Source organism: Hylobates moloch, unplaced genomic scaffold (assembly GCF_009828535.3).
Source record: "Hylobates moloch isolate HMO894 unplaced genomic scaffold, HMol_V3 SCAFFOLD_8, whole genome shotgun sequence".
Taxonomy (NCBI): Eukaryota; Metazoa; Chordata; class Mammalia; order Primates; family Hylobatidae; genus Hylobates; species Hylobates moloch.
In genome coordinates, this window is record NW_026652283.1 from 126112410 (window position 1) to 126128333 (window position 15924).

Here is a 15924-nt window from a genome sequence, read left to right on the forward strand (position 1 = left end):
GGGTCAGAGGTCAGAAAGGAGACGATAAGGAAGTAGCATTGATGAAGGCAGAAGCTCTCAACTGCAAGTAGAGATTGTTATCAGATATTCAACCTTTGGAAATTTACATTCACATACAGTTACCTAGAAAACTAGATTTACATAATTAGCACAGATAATGGAAACTACGATGATCACCAACTGTTGCGGAGGATATTGCAGCAAAGAGGCATTTTAAATAGTATTTTTTCATTTTGGGAAGCAACTTGAAATTTATATTATCAATCTTAAAATTACTCTTAGTTTTCTACATAGTTACTGTGCTTCTAGGAGTTCACTCAAAGAACATATACGTAAATACTGAAAGAGCCTTTTCTTGCCCAAAGATGTGCATTGTACAATTATTTAAAATAATGAAAACTCATTAATTTCCCTATAGAAAAGAGCTTAACCATGATATTGTGATTCCATGAAATACTAAGTAATTATTTTAAAAAGTGAATGTGAATGTAACATCTATATAAAAAAAAGAAAATTATTATAAAATACGTGGGGGGAAAAAAAACAAATGAATGGTAGTTGTGACTGCAACTATTTAAAGAAATATAAACCAAAATAAAAACGGTTATGATGGTGAAGCTCTTTGTTTTCCTTTTATCCTTAAATGCACATGAGGAAAGAAAGAGCATCAACCAAAAATAAATAAATAAAGGCCCCCTCCGTGACAGGGTTCGGGAAAAAAGGAGAGATCGTGTGCGTGAAGCTCTCTCCGGCTGCGTCACCGCGTCACGCCCAGGCACCGCCTGCCTGCGGCTGCGTCGCCACGTCACGCCGAGGTACCGCCTGCCTGCGGCTGCGTCGCCACGTCACGCCGAGGTACCGCCTGCCTGCGGCTGCGTCGCCACGTCACACCGAGGTACCGCCTGCCTGCGGCTACGTCGCCGCGTCACGCCGAGGTACTTCCTGCCTGGAGTTACGCAGCTCCCTTAACCCCGCTAGTCCACTGCAAAGGAGGAAACCACCCAGGAACCTGATGGACGACAGGGGAGGAAATGACAGAATTTGAGCCCATCCCCAAAGCTTCTGGAGGTGGAGGGAGGGGCATGCGGTCTAGGGACTGTGTGGGGCTAAGAAAGCCAAAAAGTGCCCAGGGAACGGAGTGCGCTCAGGACTCGGAGGGTCCCTGCATCTGGGCCGGCTGCAGACAGGAGGGTTATTAACAATCTGTCAGAAGCAGAGATCCCTGACCACCATCTCCCCTCCCCAGTAAGGTGGGACTCTGTTTCCTCTACTAGGAGACAGCAGTTCACCCTTCAAGGAATCACAACTTGAAAAACAGCTTGGGAACTGGGTGAAAACACACTGCAGAGCCATATTCCCCCAACCGACCCCCCTTCCCTCCGCTCAAATTCCCTGACACTGACTCATGAGACCAACACCACCCTAGCTAGGCAAAACACGGGAGGGTCGGAGCAGCCTGAGAGCAAAGCACTCAGACCAGAAGCAGCTCCCCCAGCTTCCATCAGCCTCTCCCAGTGCTCCCCCCTCCTCCCCCACTGTTCCCCCAGCCTCTATCAGCCTCCCCCAGTGCTCCTCCAGACTTTATCAGCCTCCCCAGGGCTCCCTCATCCTCCCCCAGTGCTCCCCCAGACTTTATCAGCCTCCGGCAGTGCTCCCCCAGCCTCTAGCCTCTCTGAGTGCTCCCCATCCTCCCCCAGTGCTCCTCCAGCCTCTATCAGCCTCCCCCAGCCTCTAGCCTCTCTCAGTGCTCCCCATCCTCCCCCGTGCTCCTCCAGCCTCCATCAGCCTCTCTCGGTGCTCCCCCAGACTTTATCAGCTTCCCCCAGTGCTCCCTCAGCTTCTATCAGCCTCCCCCAGTGCTCCCCCAGCCTCCATCAGCCTCTCCCAGTGCTTCCCCAGCCTGTATCAGCCTCCCGCAATGCTCCCCCAGCCTCCCAGGGCTCCTGTGTATGAGTCTGTACGCATCAGTGTGTGAGAGTCCACATAAGTGTGTACCCGTATGAGTAAATGTGTGTATGAGTGTGTGCGCATCAGTGTGTGAGCAGGGGGAGAATCCAGCCCACGGTGTCCAGTTTCCCATGAGAATAAAGGCTCCCTATTGACGTGGGAAGTTCTGGGCCTGTCCCCTCTGTCCCTATCCAACTCCCAACATAATGTGCGTGTCCCCTCAGCTGCTGCATCTCTGCCTCGAGGTGACAAGCACACAGTGAGGACTCTGCATTTTGCATTTGCCTTATACACACTCACTCTTCAAGACCTTCTGGTCAGTTCTGTTATCCATGAGTGGCCCTTGGGCACATTATGAGCTATTTTAACACAAAATAATTTCATGAGTATAAGAGTAAAGCCACATTTTTACTACCCAAAGCAATCTAAAGATTAATGCAATTCTTACCAAAATTTCAATGTTGTTTTTCACAGAAATAGAAAAATAATCCTTGGCCAGGCGCAGTGGCTCAAGCATGTAATCCCAGCACTTAGGGAGACCTTGGCGGGTGGATCACAAGGTCAGGAAATGGAGACCATCCTGGCCAGCATGGTGAAACCCGTCTCTACCAAAAAACATGCAAAAAAATTGGCTGGGCGTGGTGATGCGTGCCTGTAGTCCCAGCTACTCTGGAGACTGAGGTAGGAAAATCACTTCAACCCGGGAGACAGAGGTTACAGTGAGCCGAGATTGACCCACTGCACTACAGCCTGGCAACAGGGAAAGACTCTGTCTCAAAAAAAAAAAAAAAAAAAAGGGAGAAATAATCCTAAAAGTCATATGCAACCAGGAAAGCCTCTAATAGTCTTAACAATCCTGAGGAAAAAGAACAAAGCTGGAGTTATCGCACTCCTGATTTCAAAATATATAGTTACAGAAACCGAAACAGCATGGCACTGACATGAGAACAGACAGATCGGCCAATGGAACAGGATAAAGAGCCCAGAAATAAAACTAAATATCGATGGTCAACTGAATTTCAACAAAGATGCCAAGAAGACACAATAGGGAAAGACAGTCTCTTTAATAAACGGTGCTGGAAACACTGAATATCCACATGCAGAAGAGTGAAATTGGCGCTTTAACTTATGCCACATGGAAAAATCAACTCAAATTGGATAAAAGACTTAAATCTAAGACCTGAAACTGCGAAGCCGCTGGAAGGAAGCTCGGGGGGAGACGCTTCGCCATGTGGATCTGGGCAGTGATCGCTTGGATAGGACGTCAAAAATACAGGCAACAAAAGCAAAAGCAAATAAATGGGACTGCACAAAACTAAAAAGCTTCTGCACAGCAAAGGAAACAATTGACAGAATGAAGAAAGAACCCATGGATTGGGAGAAAATATATTCAAGCTATGCACTGGCTAAGGGACTAATATTCAAAATCCATAAGGAACTGATCTCCACAAGAAGAAAACAAATAACCTATTAAAAACGGGCAAAGGATCTGAACAGATATTTCTCAAAAGAAGAAAGAAAAATGGCCAACAGATACACGAAAAACACTGAACATCTCTAATCATCAGGGAAATGCAAATTAAAACTGCAGTGAGATGTCATCTCACACCTGTTAGAATGGCTATTATCAAAAAGACAAAAGATAAAACACAGGCAAGGAGAGAAGGGAACACTCGTGCATGGTTGGTGGCATGTAAATTAATATAGCCACCATAGAAAAGAGTGTGGAGGTTCCTCCAAAAACAAGCTGAACTGACATGTGATCCAGCAATCCCACCTCTGGGCATTTATTTGCAAAGATAACATATGGTTTAATGTGTACGACGCAAAGTGAGAGGTTTAAAAATTCATTATGGCTATTCAATACATGTAAAAAGCTGCTCATAACAATTATGTACAAAGCAATTATGCCAATTAACCTAAGGCATCATAGAAGAAGTGGCTAATCAGGAAGCCCAAACTGAGTTTCTTAAAGTAAAACTCAAACTCCAGACAAAACTGAGGGAAATCCTTTAAAAAGCCTCATCGGCAGCAGATCACCACCCTGCCCTTCCATCCAGGGCCTCGCACAGAACACCCACCACAGCTCTATGGTGCCCTCTTTTGCAGCAGTGACTGCCCGTCTCAGGAAATAGTGATCTCAGCACCCCAAATGACTTGAAAATTAAAAGGCATTTACTTACCACAGACTCTACTCATTGCCAAAATCATATCGTCATACACTGAAAACGAGAAGGGATATACACCATTACAACATATAATTTTAACAGAAAGCAGCATTTTCAATGTTTAATTAAATTGATACAGGAAATTGTGATGTTCAGTTGAAAAATGAATCATTAAAATGGCAATATTTATCCATAAAAGGCTTATGTGTGCGATAAATCCTTCTAACCTATTCACTTTTAAACAAGGATCAAGAACGTTTTACTCAACATAAATCCAACTCTACACTTAACTGAATCACTGCCTCAGTGTTTCCATCATTTTAAGGGCATTAGTAATGCGTTACTTGGCTTCTGATGATGGACCAAAATGACATTTCATATAAACCCAGAGTAATATCATACATTATTCTAAAACACTGAAAAAACTCTGAAGGCAACCAAAGACAAATATGTTTTTTTCTACAGTGTTACTGCTAAAGAAACAAGCTGTGCTATAGCTGAGGCTAGAGATAGACCTGCCTTCAGAACACATCACATCCTGTTGGTGAAAGGAATTTCTTGTTCGCAGAGCAAAGGAGGTTTTCTTTTACCTTTGCCAGCTATTTCAAGGACGGACACATCTTGGCCTCTGTCATCTTTCAAGGTTGCCTTGTATTCACCATGGTCCTTCTTTGACAACTACAAAGAAAACACATTCCATATTTATGTAAAATCAATACTGCAATCTTAGAAAACGTAATAAACTCTAATACATTTTCTTTGCAAACCACCGAAATTCAGGATGCAAATTAGAGGAATGCAGAATTTAGGAGTTATTTGAAAGTGCCGTTTTTGTTTTGCTTTCGTCTTGTGTTACTCAATGCCTGATACCTTTGGGATGAGCAGCTCACAGATTCCCCTCTCCAAGTCAGGCAATGTCTTCGTTTCATACAGAACGTCATCCTTGAGCCACTTGAAAGCGGTTTCTTTCTTGGTGTTTGCAACCTATGAGGTAGAAATCTTAAGTTTAGTATGTAAATCATTCTGACTCATGAGAAAAAGAAAGTCTATTAGAATTTTAAATCACAGGCCCCCCCACCCGCCCAGTGCTCACAGTTGCTCACAGAAGGACAAATGATTCTCTTCATTCTAGTCCATGAAATTAGACAGCGTAAAGATCTTTTGGTCTATATGAAATGTCATTAACAAAGACAAGTCTTAAGCAATATATCTGGGGATTTCTAAATAATATAGAATATTCTAAAATGTCTATAAAGCTGCTTGGCAGCTGCTCTTTTAACAGCATCACATTTCAGGTACAGGGACACAAAGAAAATGACACCTTAACACAAAAATGCCCACTAGAGGTGAGGACTTTCCCTATACTGAAATTCCTCACAATTCAATCACTGGCTAGAAACTAAGCTTTGCGGAACTCTGAAGATAAATGAGCATTCCAATTCACATGCTCTGGCGTTGGTCTGAGGGACGAGGAAGAATTCTGATTCAGCATGGCAGAATGTATGAATCCCGTGGTATTATACGAGTCTGACAATTCGACGTTCACATCCCATGTGGATTCAAGAAGAGTGATGTTGATGACAAAAGACTGAAAATGATTCAACAGTGTCATCAGCTCTGCTAGGGTAACAGTGCAACACAGCTTAGAATTTCCACATCCACAATGGGAAATGGCATTGTTCTTGGCATCACTGGGACCGAATCTCTGTGAAGCAGGGGTTTCGTCTGTTTCACTAACACTTGTCCCCAAGTGCATGGCTGCCTGCCTGGCACACAGAGGTTGTCCCATCCATGTTTGTGGAATACATAGATGGAAGGTATCCCACTGAGCTGCAAAGAAGGGTCTTCCTTCTAAAGTCAGAACCACTCCTTGATAACAAATCTTAGAATGGACTGTGGCTGGGGCTCCACGACTCTAGCAGACGATTCCCTTTAACATTTCAAAATTTTTTTTGTTGTCTATTTTCAATGCCAATCTAATTGCTTACTGTCTCTTAAGTCAATACTGTTTTCTCTTCCTCTCTTCTTCAAAGAAATTTTACATTGCTAGTCCTTTCCAATAAATGCCTTTCCAATGACCTTCAATTTCTGTTTTCTTTTTTTTTTTTTTTTTTTTTTTTTGAGACGGAGTCTCGCTCTGTCGCCCGGGCTGGAGTGCAGTGGCACAATCTCGGCTCACTGCAAGCTCCGCCTCCCAGGTTCACGCCATTCTCCTGCCTCAGCCTCTAATTTTTTGTATTTTTAGTAGAGACGGGGTTTCAGTTTTCTAAAATAAATATCTGTAATTAATGTATTTGTCCTATCAGTGGGGGAGGCGGTTCTAATTCCCCAAAATAACTCATTTGTTTCTTCTCTGCACTCCCTCAACTTCTCTATACCATAAACTCTTTAAAATATGGCACCTAAACTGTACATGAATGTCTAGGAAAGATGATTACATCACCTCTTAGGCTACATATGGCCCATGCCTGACTTCCTAAGAGTCAGCGCTAATTCTCCACTTCTGCTGTGTAAGAAATGTTTAACAGATTTTCTTATGTTTATGATGGTGGTTTCTCTGTGTCTTAAACTTTTAGAAATGGTTTTCTCTGAAGCTATAATGTGAATGTATCCTTGCATAATTTTTTCTCCAACCATTTTTTCACGTTAATAATTTTTAAGATAACCATCTGCACCACATTATTAAATGAAAAACCCTGTAGACAAAATGGTGCACAGAATCACAGGCTTGACAGGGGCACAAGTATGTAAATCAAATGTATTAAATTGCACAAAAAACCCTCAAATCTCAAGTAATATTAATTTTCCCAGTATCTGTGTTTAAAGATTTATGAATCACTTTAGTCAGGGAACCTAAAATAATTGTAAATATTTATAGACGGTTCTCTCCCACTAAGATGATATCAGAGCCCACGGAAAGCAGAACTCGGGGGTCTCGCCACTGGCCTTGGGAGTGCACACACACCTTGTATGGCACGGTCAGAACAACAACAACAACAACAACAACAACAACAACAAAAAGAATAAACCGACACCATAACCAAGTCACTCTGACTTGCTCTGGGCTTTGAGTTGCTGACTCCTTAAGGAACTGACTTTTGCAGTGCTGATGTCTAAAATTTGGAAGAAACACACCTTTCTGTGTAGGGTAAATAATTTGAGAAAGCTGTTTTTCCAGCATAAATGGACTACATAAACAGGCTGTCATCAGTCACCTGGCGGGATTCTTCCCTTTAAATATCCATCATGCTTTTCATTGTTGAGCAAGACTTCTGAAGACCACCTCCCTTGCAGCTTCCTTGCAAGTAACCTTCTTCTCTTCTTTTAGAAATGTTTTCATTTCTGAATCTTCCTTTTAAACACACTAGTGCAAGAAATTCACTACCAAAAATAAATCTAAGTATTTTTCTATAATAAATTTACCACAACCTTGAGCATGTTATTGAACCTATGGAATCAAAGCCTTAGCTCTAGTTATCACTAATATATATATTATATATTATCAATTATAGAAAAATTTCTTTCAAGAAGAGAGGAAGGGAAAACAGTATTAAGAGACAGTAAGCAATTAAATTGGCAATTAAAATATATATTATATTTTTATATATATATATACATACATACATATACAGGAAATCAAAATGCAAATTAATTACCAATACTGAGGATGGTCAGAATAGTAAGAAAGGTTCCTTTCATCACACAAATTTCTAGGAGCAACCTGCACCTATCTAGGGTGTGTTCAACACCCATCTAGTTCCAAACCCCCATGCCCCGTCGTCCTGCAAATCCCCGTGCCCGGATCCACTCCCGAGTGCACTGCAGACCTCTGCTCCACAGACACGCACTTCCTCTTCATGGCAGGTCCCCACCTGACATTTATGCGCATCAACAAGCTCACACCCCACCGTCCCCACCGAGGTGGCCCAGTGGAGATCACCAAGGCTTAGCCCTGCCTCCTCTCCATTTATCCCACCTGGCCTTACTTTCCTGCTCAACTTAGACAGCTGGTTGACCGAGTAATGACAGTTAAGCAAGACCCAAAGCTCCTATTCCACCTTCCCTTCTTGTGACATCCACCCACCAAGACCCCAGTCATGAGTCTGTCCCCTGACTCACATGAGGTTACTGGCCACGTCTGGAAAAATCAACCCCAGCGTCCCTATGTGGGCCACTACGAGCTATCTTCACTTTGGTGCACTCAACAATGATTTCCATTCTTAATAAGGAGCTGCTGTCGTGCCTCCTCCAGGGGCAATCACAGCCCACTCCTGCCATGCCCCCCACCGAGGGCTACCTTCCTCATCTTCAACACCCTCCAACCCTTCACTGAAAAGAGCGTGAAACCAACGGGGCTGCATTGATGGATCTGCCGCTTGCTCTGCCCTGGTTTTTGGCATCACTCCTGCCTCCTCATTGTCCTTCACAGGGAGCTGCCCTGGGGGCCAAGCAGCCGCTGGCATGGCTGTGCTGACCTTCTGGTCTCATCTCCCTCCAGGCCAGCACTGCCCCTCCTGCGTCCCCATGCTCTCCCCTTCCTTCACCTGTGACTCCTCTTCCACGGACCCCTCTGCCTATAAATAGGATTGAGTATCTCCATCCAGAAAGAAAGACAAAGCCGCCCTGACTCCCCTCTGTCTCCCTCACTGTCAGCTGAGCACCTCAGAGGGCAGCGGGCTCCTGCTTGTATCTCCCCTTGTGTCCCATCTCCTCAGCCCACCACATAGAGACCCCGCCTTGCCACGGAGCGGGGTTGGAAAGCCCAGCACCCAGCCTGTGCTGCCTCCAGCCGCCCCTCCTCACCCGGCCACGCAGCGCTCCACTCCGAAGTCCCTCCTTGCTAGCGGCCACCAAGTTACTTGCTTTCCCTCTGAACTCTCTGAGGGTTTCTGCTTAATAATCCCGGAGCTGCTCTCCTCTTCTCCTCTGACAATCTGAATTTTCCAGAATGCCCCAATTGTTCGTGATGTTCCTGTCTCTAAAGGCTGTCCTTTGGCAGCTTGACCCACTTGTGTCACGTCCACAGCCAAGCATTCCTGATACCTCATGAATCCACACACGATATCTCATGAAGCCAGGTGCTCCAGTTGACTTTCCCATTGCTGCCAGGTTCACATGTCCTGTTGTGAGCTGGTTGTGCCTTATTGCCCGTTCCACGGATATAACTAAATCTTTGTGAAATTGAAGGTATTCTCAAAACCCTAAAACTTGGCCCTCCCCCATACAGCGCTGATCTCAAGTAATATCACACCCACTCGGTCCTCCAATACACTTCCCTCTGCCCACACCCAGCTACTTACCACCCCCTGCTGCTTTTAACTGCTGGATGTGTATCCTAAATCTCCTTCTCTCTGTGCATAGGAAACCGCCCTGTTGGAGTTACCATCTCTCAGCAGCCTACTGAAGCAATGTCCTCCAGCCCCGCCACCTCCAGCCTTCCTTGTCAACAAGCAGCCCGTGTCACTGCACTAACAGCCCTCAGGTGTTCTGCGCCCTCTCAGACCATGGCCAGCCTCTGGGTCCTGCAGGGGAATGCCCCATTTGCCCACCAGCCTTGGGTTTTTTATTGTTTTTAAGTGCACAGTTCAGCTTCTCTGTCCCTTCCTGCTGCTGGATTTTCCTAGAACCATCTTTTCTCACACATGGGCCTGCATAATTCTTAGTCCCCTTGGCACACGCAGCTCAGGAATCATTTCTTTTCTTTTTTTTTTTTTTTTTTTTTTTTTTTTTTTTTTTTTTTTTTTTTTTTGAGACAGGGTCTTGCTCTGTCGCCCAGGCTGGAGTGCAGTGGCTCAATCTCGGCTCACTGCAAGCTCCACCTCCTGGGTTCACACCATTCTCCTGCCTCAGCCTCTCCAAGTAGCTGGGACTACAGGCGCCCGCCACCACGCCCGGCTAATTTTTTGTATTTTTAGTAGAGATGGGGTTTCACTGTGGTCTCGATCTCCTGACCTCGTGATCCGCCCGCCTCGGCCTCCCAAAGTGCTGGCATTACAAGCGTGAGCCACCGCGCCCGGCCAGGAATCATTTCTTTATTGAAACTATCTGTTTACTTTTCTCTCTTATCCAGTAGATAATAAGAAACTAGTTTGGGGGTAAAAATAGTGCATTATTGATCTTTTCCCCCCATCCGCTCATCCTGAGACAGTCAAATAGTAGGCAGTTATTAAATTGAAGGTTTGCTGCTTAAAAAACAGATTTTCGTATTTAGTAATAAAACATATTTCATTACTACATTGTTAAATGAAACTGAAAGAAGCATCTTGTCTCCAAATCATGCCTTTTCTTTCCTGATGAACTCGTATGAGCAGCACTTCCAGATGTATTTCGCCAGGGCACATTTTCTCATAAACTCACTTAATAATCGTTTAAGTGAAGATTTTATAATCCAAACTTCCATTGCATCCCACTACACTGTAATCTTTTAATGAAAAAGAAAATATGAGCACTGAAGTCCAAGTACTAAAAAGTCCACAGGACCCAAAAGCCACTCCGTCCATCTGCAGCTACGCAGACACCACACGTTTCCTCACCAGCATCACAGATCTGGCCACAGCTGCTCCCTGAAAGGCCTCTCTGATAGGAACCAGAATGAGATTTATTGTTTCCCTGTTAGAACCGGGTTTCTCACCTTACAAACAAGTCGAACTTCACATTCTTCGGTGACATCCCAGTGCAAGTACTCAGCAAAATGAGGGCCTAAGGAGGAAAAAAGGGAAAACAACGTTTAAAAAAGGAAAAAGTAAACAAATAAATAAATAGCTATTATATATATATACCTACATATATATGCACGGTGTGTATATATAATACATAAGAATGTATTGTATATATTTATGCAATGCATTTTTAGCAGAAGACAATAGCTGTGCAGAATGAAACTGAGATAGTTTTCAGGCCTGGGATGTTGACACGTGTTAACAATGATTCTCCACTGGAATCTGTGCTTTCTGGTACGAGCGTACGTGTGATGGCTCCTTCTTACTGACATATCTACTGCTCTACAGAAAGGAGGCTATCGAAATAATTATATTTTGTTTCTCAAAGTATATGTCTAACTAAACATTCGACAACATGGTAAATAATACCTTTAAATAAGAGAATAGACATGAGATGAAGAAACGACAGTTTGACCTAGCAATTTTGTAAAACACATTTTCTTTAGATAGCATTCAAAATCAAAGATTTTTATATGTTTTTAAAAAATGTAAATCATTTTTATTTAAAATACATGTAGGAATAAGTCATACACTAATACCCTCTTGCCATTCAATGCAAAAATACAAAGCAGATTTGGAAAGTATGTGTTCACTTCTTTCATATACATAAATACATCCTACAAAGTTCGCCAAAAAATATTCATAATGTAGAAATAAGTAAAATATTTGTGACTATTAGAAATAAAAACAATGAAAAATAATAAAAATGTTTTGATTTTATGTTTCATACTTGATGTTCTAATTTTTCTCAAGAAGTATAGAAATCCCATATATAAAAATGTTTTTTTGAGGCCAGGCGTGGTGGCTCACCCCAGTAATCCCAGCACTTTGGGAGGCCGAGGCAGGTGGATCACGAGGTCAGGAGATCGAGACCATCCTAGCTAACACGGTGAAACCCCGTCTCTACTAAAAATACAAAAAAAATTAGCCGGGCGTGGTGGCAGGCGCCTGTAGTCCCAGCTACTCGGGAGGCTGAGGCAGGAGAATGGTGTGAACCTGGGAGGCGGAGTTTGCTGTGAGCTGAGATGGCACCACTGCACTCCCGCCTGGGCAACAGAGCAAGACTCCATGTCAAAAAAAAAAAAAAATTATTTGAATAAACCCTTGGGGAATGTTTGAGAATCTAAAATGTATCCATTTTCCTTTGTATCTAGTTAACATGTATTTGTAGAAGCAATCTATTTAAAATATATTGTTTGTAGTTAGAAAGTTTAAAAGCTCCCACAATCTTAAGTAGAATGAACAACTTCCTGGTGATAGGAATAGCCTCTACTGCCTTCTCTACATTTCAAAGCCATGAAGCCCCCATTCTTTATTCTTTTCATTAAAATTGCTGGAGTCCGTCTGGACATTAAAGCTAGAGGCACGCTTTCCTCTTCACTCCCCGGCTATAAAGCAGGTTCCTTTCCTATGCAGTTGGTAAGCCCCACGCATCTACGAGGTGCTCAGCCCCATAAGAAACGTTAGAAATTCGACAAATGATGGAAGAGCTGGCCTGTCCTCTGAGTGCAGGGTAACATCTAGCCCCTCACAAAGGCTCAGAGCCTGCAAAAGGAACAGCCCGGGACCCTGCAGCAGAGAAGGCCACAGGGAGACGGGAAGACCCACTTTGGACTTGGGATTGGAAAGACCTCAGGAGAGACAAGACCACAGAGACAGGCATGGGTGCCAGGAAAGGGGCAAGGTGAAGAAATCGGTCCAGCCCATCCAGGAAGTTGTCCCCATGGTGGGAAATAAGATCTGGTTAGGCGGTGGGTGCAGATTGTGGAAAGCCTGCATTTATCTGGTGCATGCTTTATGGGGCTATTGAAGTGTTTTATGCAAAGGGGAGCCTAAAAGAAATAAGTGTTTCAGAAGAACAGCCTCCCAGCAGTGTATAGAACAGAGGAGTTAGTCAGCAAGTCGGCCACAGAGCCTGGTTAGATTGATGGGTTCTTTGCCTTAAGACAATAACAGGAAATGTGAACATTAAACAGACGAGTCTGGGGCTTTTAAATGTAGAAGCTTTTTTTGAAATGCAAGCAAAATACATGTAAAGGACAAAGAACAGAAAAGTATACACACTTCTAGTGCTAAAAAATGGCAGTGGACTTTTTTTTTTTTTTTTTTTGAGACAGGGTCTCACCTGTCGCCCTGGCTGAGGTGCAGTGGCGCTATCATAGCTCATTCCACCTTCAACCATGGGATCAAGCTAGGACTACAGGCATGCACCAACATGCCCAGCTTCTTTTGATTTTTTTTTTTTTTTTTTTTTCAGACAGGGTCTCCCTATGTTGCTCAGGGTGGTTTTGAACTCCTGGGCTCTGGTGATCCTCCCACGTCGGCCTCCCAAAGTCCTGGGATTACAAGCGTGAGCCACCAGGCCTGGCCTGGCCTAACCTCTTAATCATTTAAAACAGCCTTTAGGGTCGCTTGGGATCATGTAAGATCTGCTTCTGATAAATACTCCAATCGTAAGTCTTGCTTTATGCTGGGGGCAGGGCAGCTGGTCAGTGACTCACCTTGTTTCCTGAGAAATTCTTTCCTTTGAAACTCAGCCTCTTCCAGCACAGTCTTGAATGCTAAATTCAATATTTAAAAATATATATATGAAACGTTTGCTTCTCTCCAGTCAAAAGAATTTCATTTGAATTATCTTCTATGGACATGCGGAAATATTCAATACAGCATACCATCTCCAATAAGAACTAGAGAAGACTGACTTTTGGCTTTCCCATCATGAATCTGCACAGTGTAGGTCCCCTCATTTTCAATACTAAATCGATCCATCACCATCTCAATAATGCCAGTAGCTTTGTCACATTTAATTCTGTGTATCTGCAAGCAAAACAAGGGAAATGGAGAATTACACAAGGAAATCTCTGCTGGTTTTCCCTCGCAACATTTAACAATTGCATCAGCCATGAGATCTTAAGGGATTATGACAGGAAGAAACCAAAATGAAATTTTATCAAGGAAACCTCTGGGTGAACAAGGATCAAACAGTGGGTATGAGCTGTCACTCAGTGACAAAGCCTGGCTATGTGAGGAGATCTGAGAGTCCAAAAGAGGGACCCTCTAGGCAGAGACTCCACACCTACCCAAGAATGAGTTACTGACGTGAAGCAGATAAAATTCACAGGAGAAAATAAAATGATATGCAATTGATATGAATTATAAGAATCGCCAGCTGATGACAAAATCCCACATGGATAGCAACAACAGGCAATCTCCACAGCCACTGTCATCTTCAGCTCCTGGGACACAGCACCCACAAGCCCCAGCCTGCTGTGGTCCATCGGGGTCCAGGAGCTTCATGTGAGGAAAGGATAAACGGACCTCCAACAGGTGTTGACTTTTTTGATCACTTTTGTTTTTTAAAATGTTTCATTTTATTCTACAGTACATGCACAGATACATACGAATGTTTTATTTAGGTAATCCTACAAGTCAAAGAACAAGTGTTTCTCTAACACACAGATGAATTGAGCAAATTTGATGTTTTGTTTCCCTCTGATTTTGTGATGTTTATTTATTAACTTTTTAACTTTACTAAAACCATTTTCCCCTACCTTTATTAATGCTTATTTCTCTTTTTATGTTTTGTTTTTTGTTTCTTTGCTGGTTCCCTTATTTGGGGGCTTGATATTTTTACTTTTTTGTACTTCTTGATAATTATTAAAATTATTCTAAATTAATATTAGTACTTAAATTTCACTTTTTCACTTAAGTAACTCTAATTCTAATGAAACCTTTCAAAACATCAATCAGCCTGTGTAATTTTTAGACCTGTTTCAAACCAATTTCATATGGTATTGGTCTTTGCCAAAATATGTTCTTAATATATTAGACCATCTCTTCTTTGTAATTCTAAAAACCAGTTTTCCTGTGTAGCAGTAATAAATTTGTCACATCCCTGTGGTCCCAGCTACAGAGAAGGCTGAGGCAGGAGGATCGCTTGGGCAACAGAGAAAGACCCTGTCTCAAAAAAATAAAAAGAAAAAAGAAATTTTGTCAGGCTGGGTGCGGTGGCTCACACCTGTAATCCCAGCACTTTGGGAGGCCAAGGTGGGCAGATCACCTGAGTTCGGGAGTTCGAGACCAGCTTGGCCAACATGGTGAAACCCAATCTCTACTAAAAATACAAGAATTAGCCAGGCATGGTGGTGCACGCCTGTAATCCCAGCTACTAGGAAGGCTGAGGCATGAGAATCGCTTGAACTTGGGAGGCAGAGGTTACAGTGACCGGAGATCACATCACTGCACTCCAGCCTGGGCAACAGAGTGAGACTCTGTCTCAGAAAAAGGGAGAAAAAAGAAATTTTGCCATATATAATGTGTACAACCAAACTACAAACATTTGCCCACACAATTCCCCCTTCCTGCCTGCAGTGCAGCTGTCTTGTTGCTAAGATGGGAGAAAGATCGGGAGGCTGCTGGTTGCTCTGAGAACATGACATTGCACCACTTCATCATTTCTAGCTTACACTGTATCACAGGAACAGTCCACAGAAGCCTGGACTACCTGCCTCTCTGCTGCTTTGGGGATGACTGCAGGGATACATTTCATGCCTTGGAGTTCCCTGAGGGCCATGCCCCACAGTTCTGAGCTTGCAGGCCTCTCTGCAACAGTGCAGCTTCTGCCCACCCTTGTCCTGGCAACCTCACCCAAATGCAGCCCTTGTAACTGGCTCCAAGGGAGCCTTCCCTGATGCCCCGGGGTGAGCTTTGGTGTTTTCTGGGGTTTCCACAGCTCTGCCTGCCCTCCCCCAGCAGGACCCTGCCCTCGGGCGCACCCTCCCCAGCCCACATGTCCTCATGCCGTCTGTGTGTCTCGCTAGACAATGAGCCCCTGAGAGCAGGCATGGCCTTACTCATCCCTGCAGCCTCACACCGTGCCCAGCATCATGCCTGGCAGTGAGAAACACCAAACACACGTCCGTCAAGGTTCTGATGAGAAAGTCAGCTGGAGGGGGCTTAGCTCACCCTGCCATCTGTGGCGTTGGGGTGGCTGTGGTCTCTGACACTACTAAGTGACACTGAGCAATTTTGGAAGATAATTATGCTCCTAGGTGAGAGTCTGCGGACATGGTGAGGACTGGCGCATCCTT

At 43.8% G+C, this 15924-nt stretch overlaps 1 protein-coding gene across 1 annotated transcript in view; it reads right to left on the reverse strand.

The window, feature by feature from the left end:
- MYOM2 (myomesin 2) overlaps window positions 1-15924 on the reverse strand; it is a 171200-nt gene that overhangs the window by 16393 nt on the left and 138883 nt on the right. Inside the window, exons 26-31 of the mRNA XM_058442662.1 lie at window positions 13507-13651; window positions 13336-13395; window positions 10747-10814; window positions 4986-5099; window positions 4706-4793; window positions 4131-4169 (exon numbers count right to left, since the gene is read on the reverse strand). Coding sequence (XP_058298645.1) covers window positions 4131-4169; window positions 4706-4793; window positions 4986-5099; window positions 10747-10814; window positions 13336-13395; window positions 13507-13651 — 514 coding nt within the window. The remainder of the gene's footprint in view (window positions 1-4130; window positions 4170-4705; window positions 4794-4985; window positions 5100-10746; window positions 10815-13335; window positions 13396-13506; window positions 13652-15924) is intronic.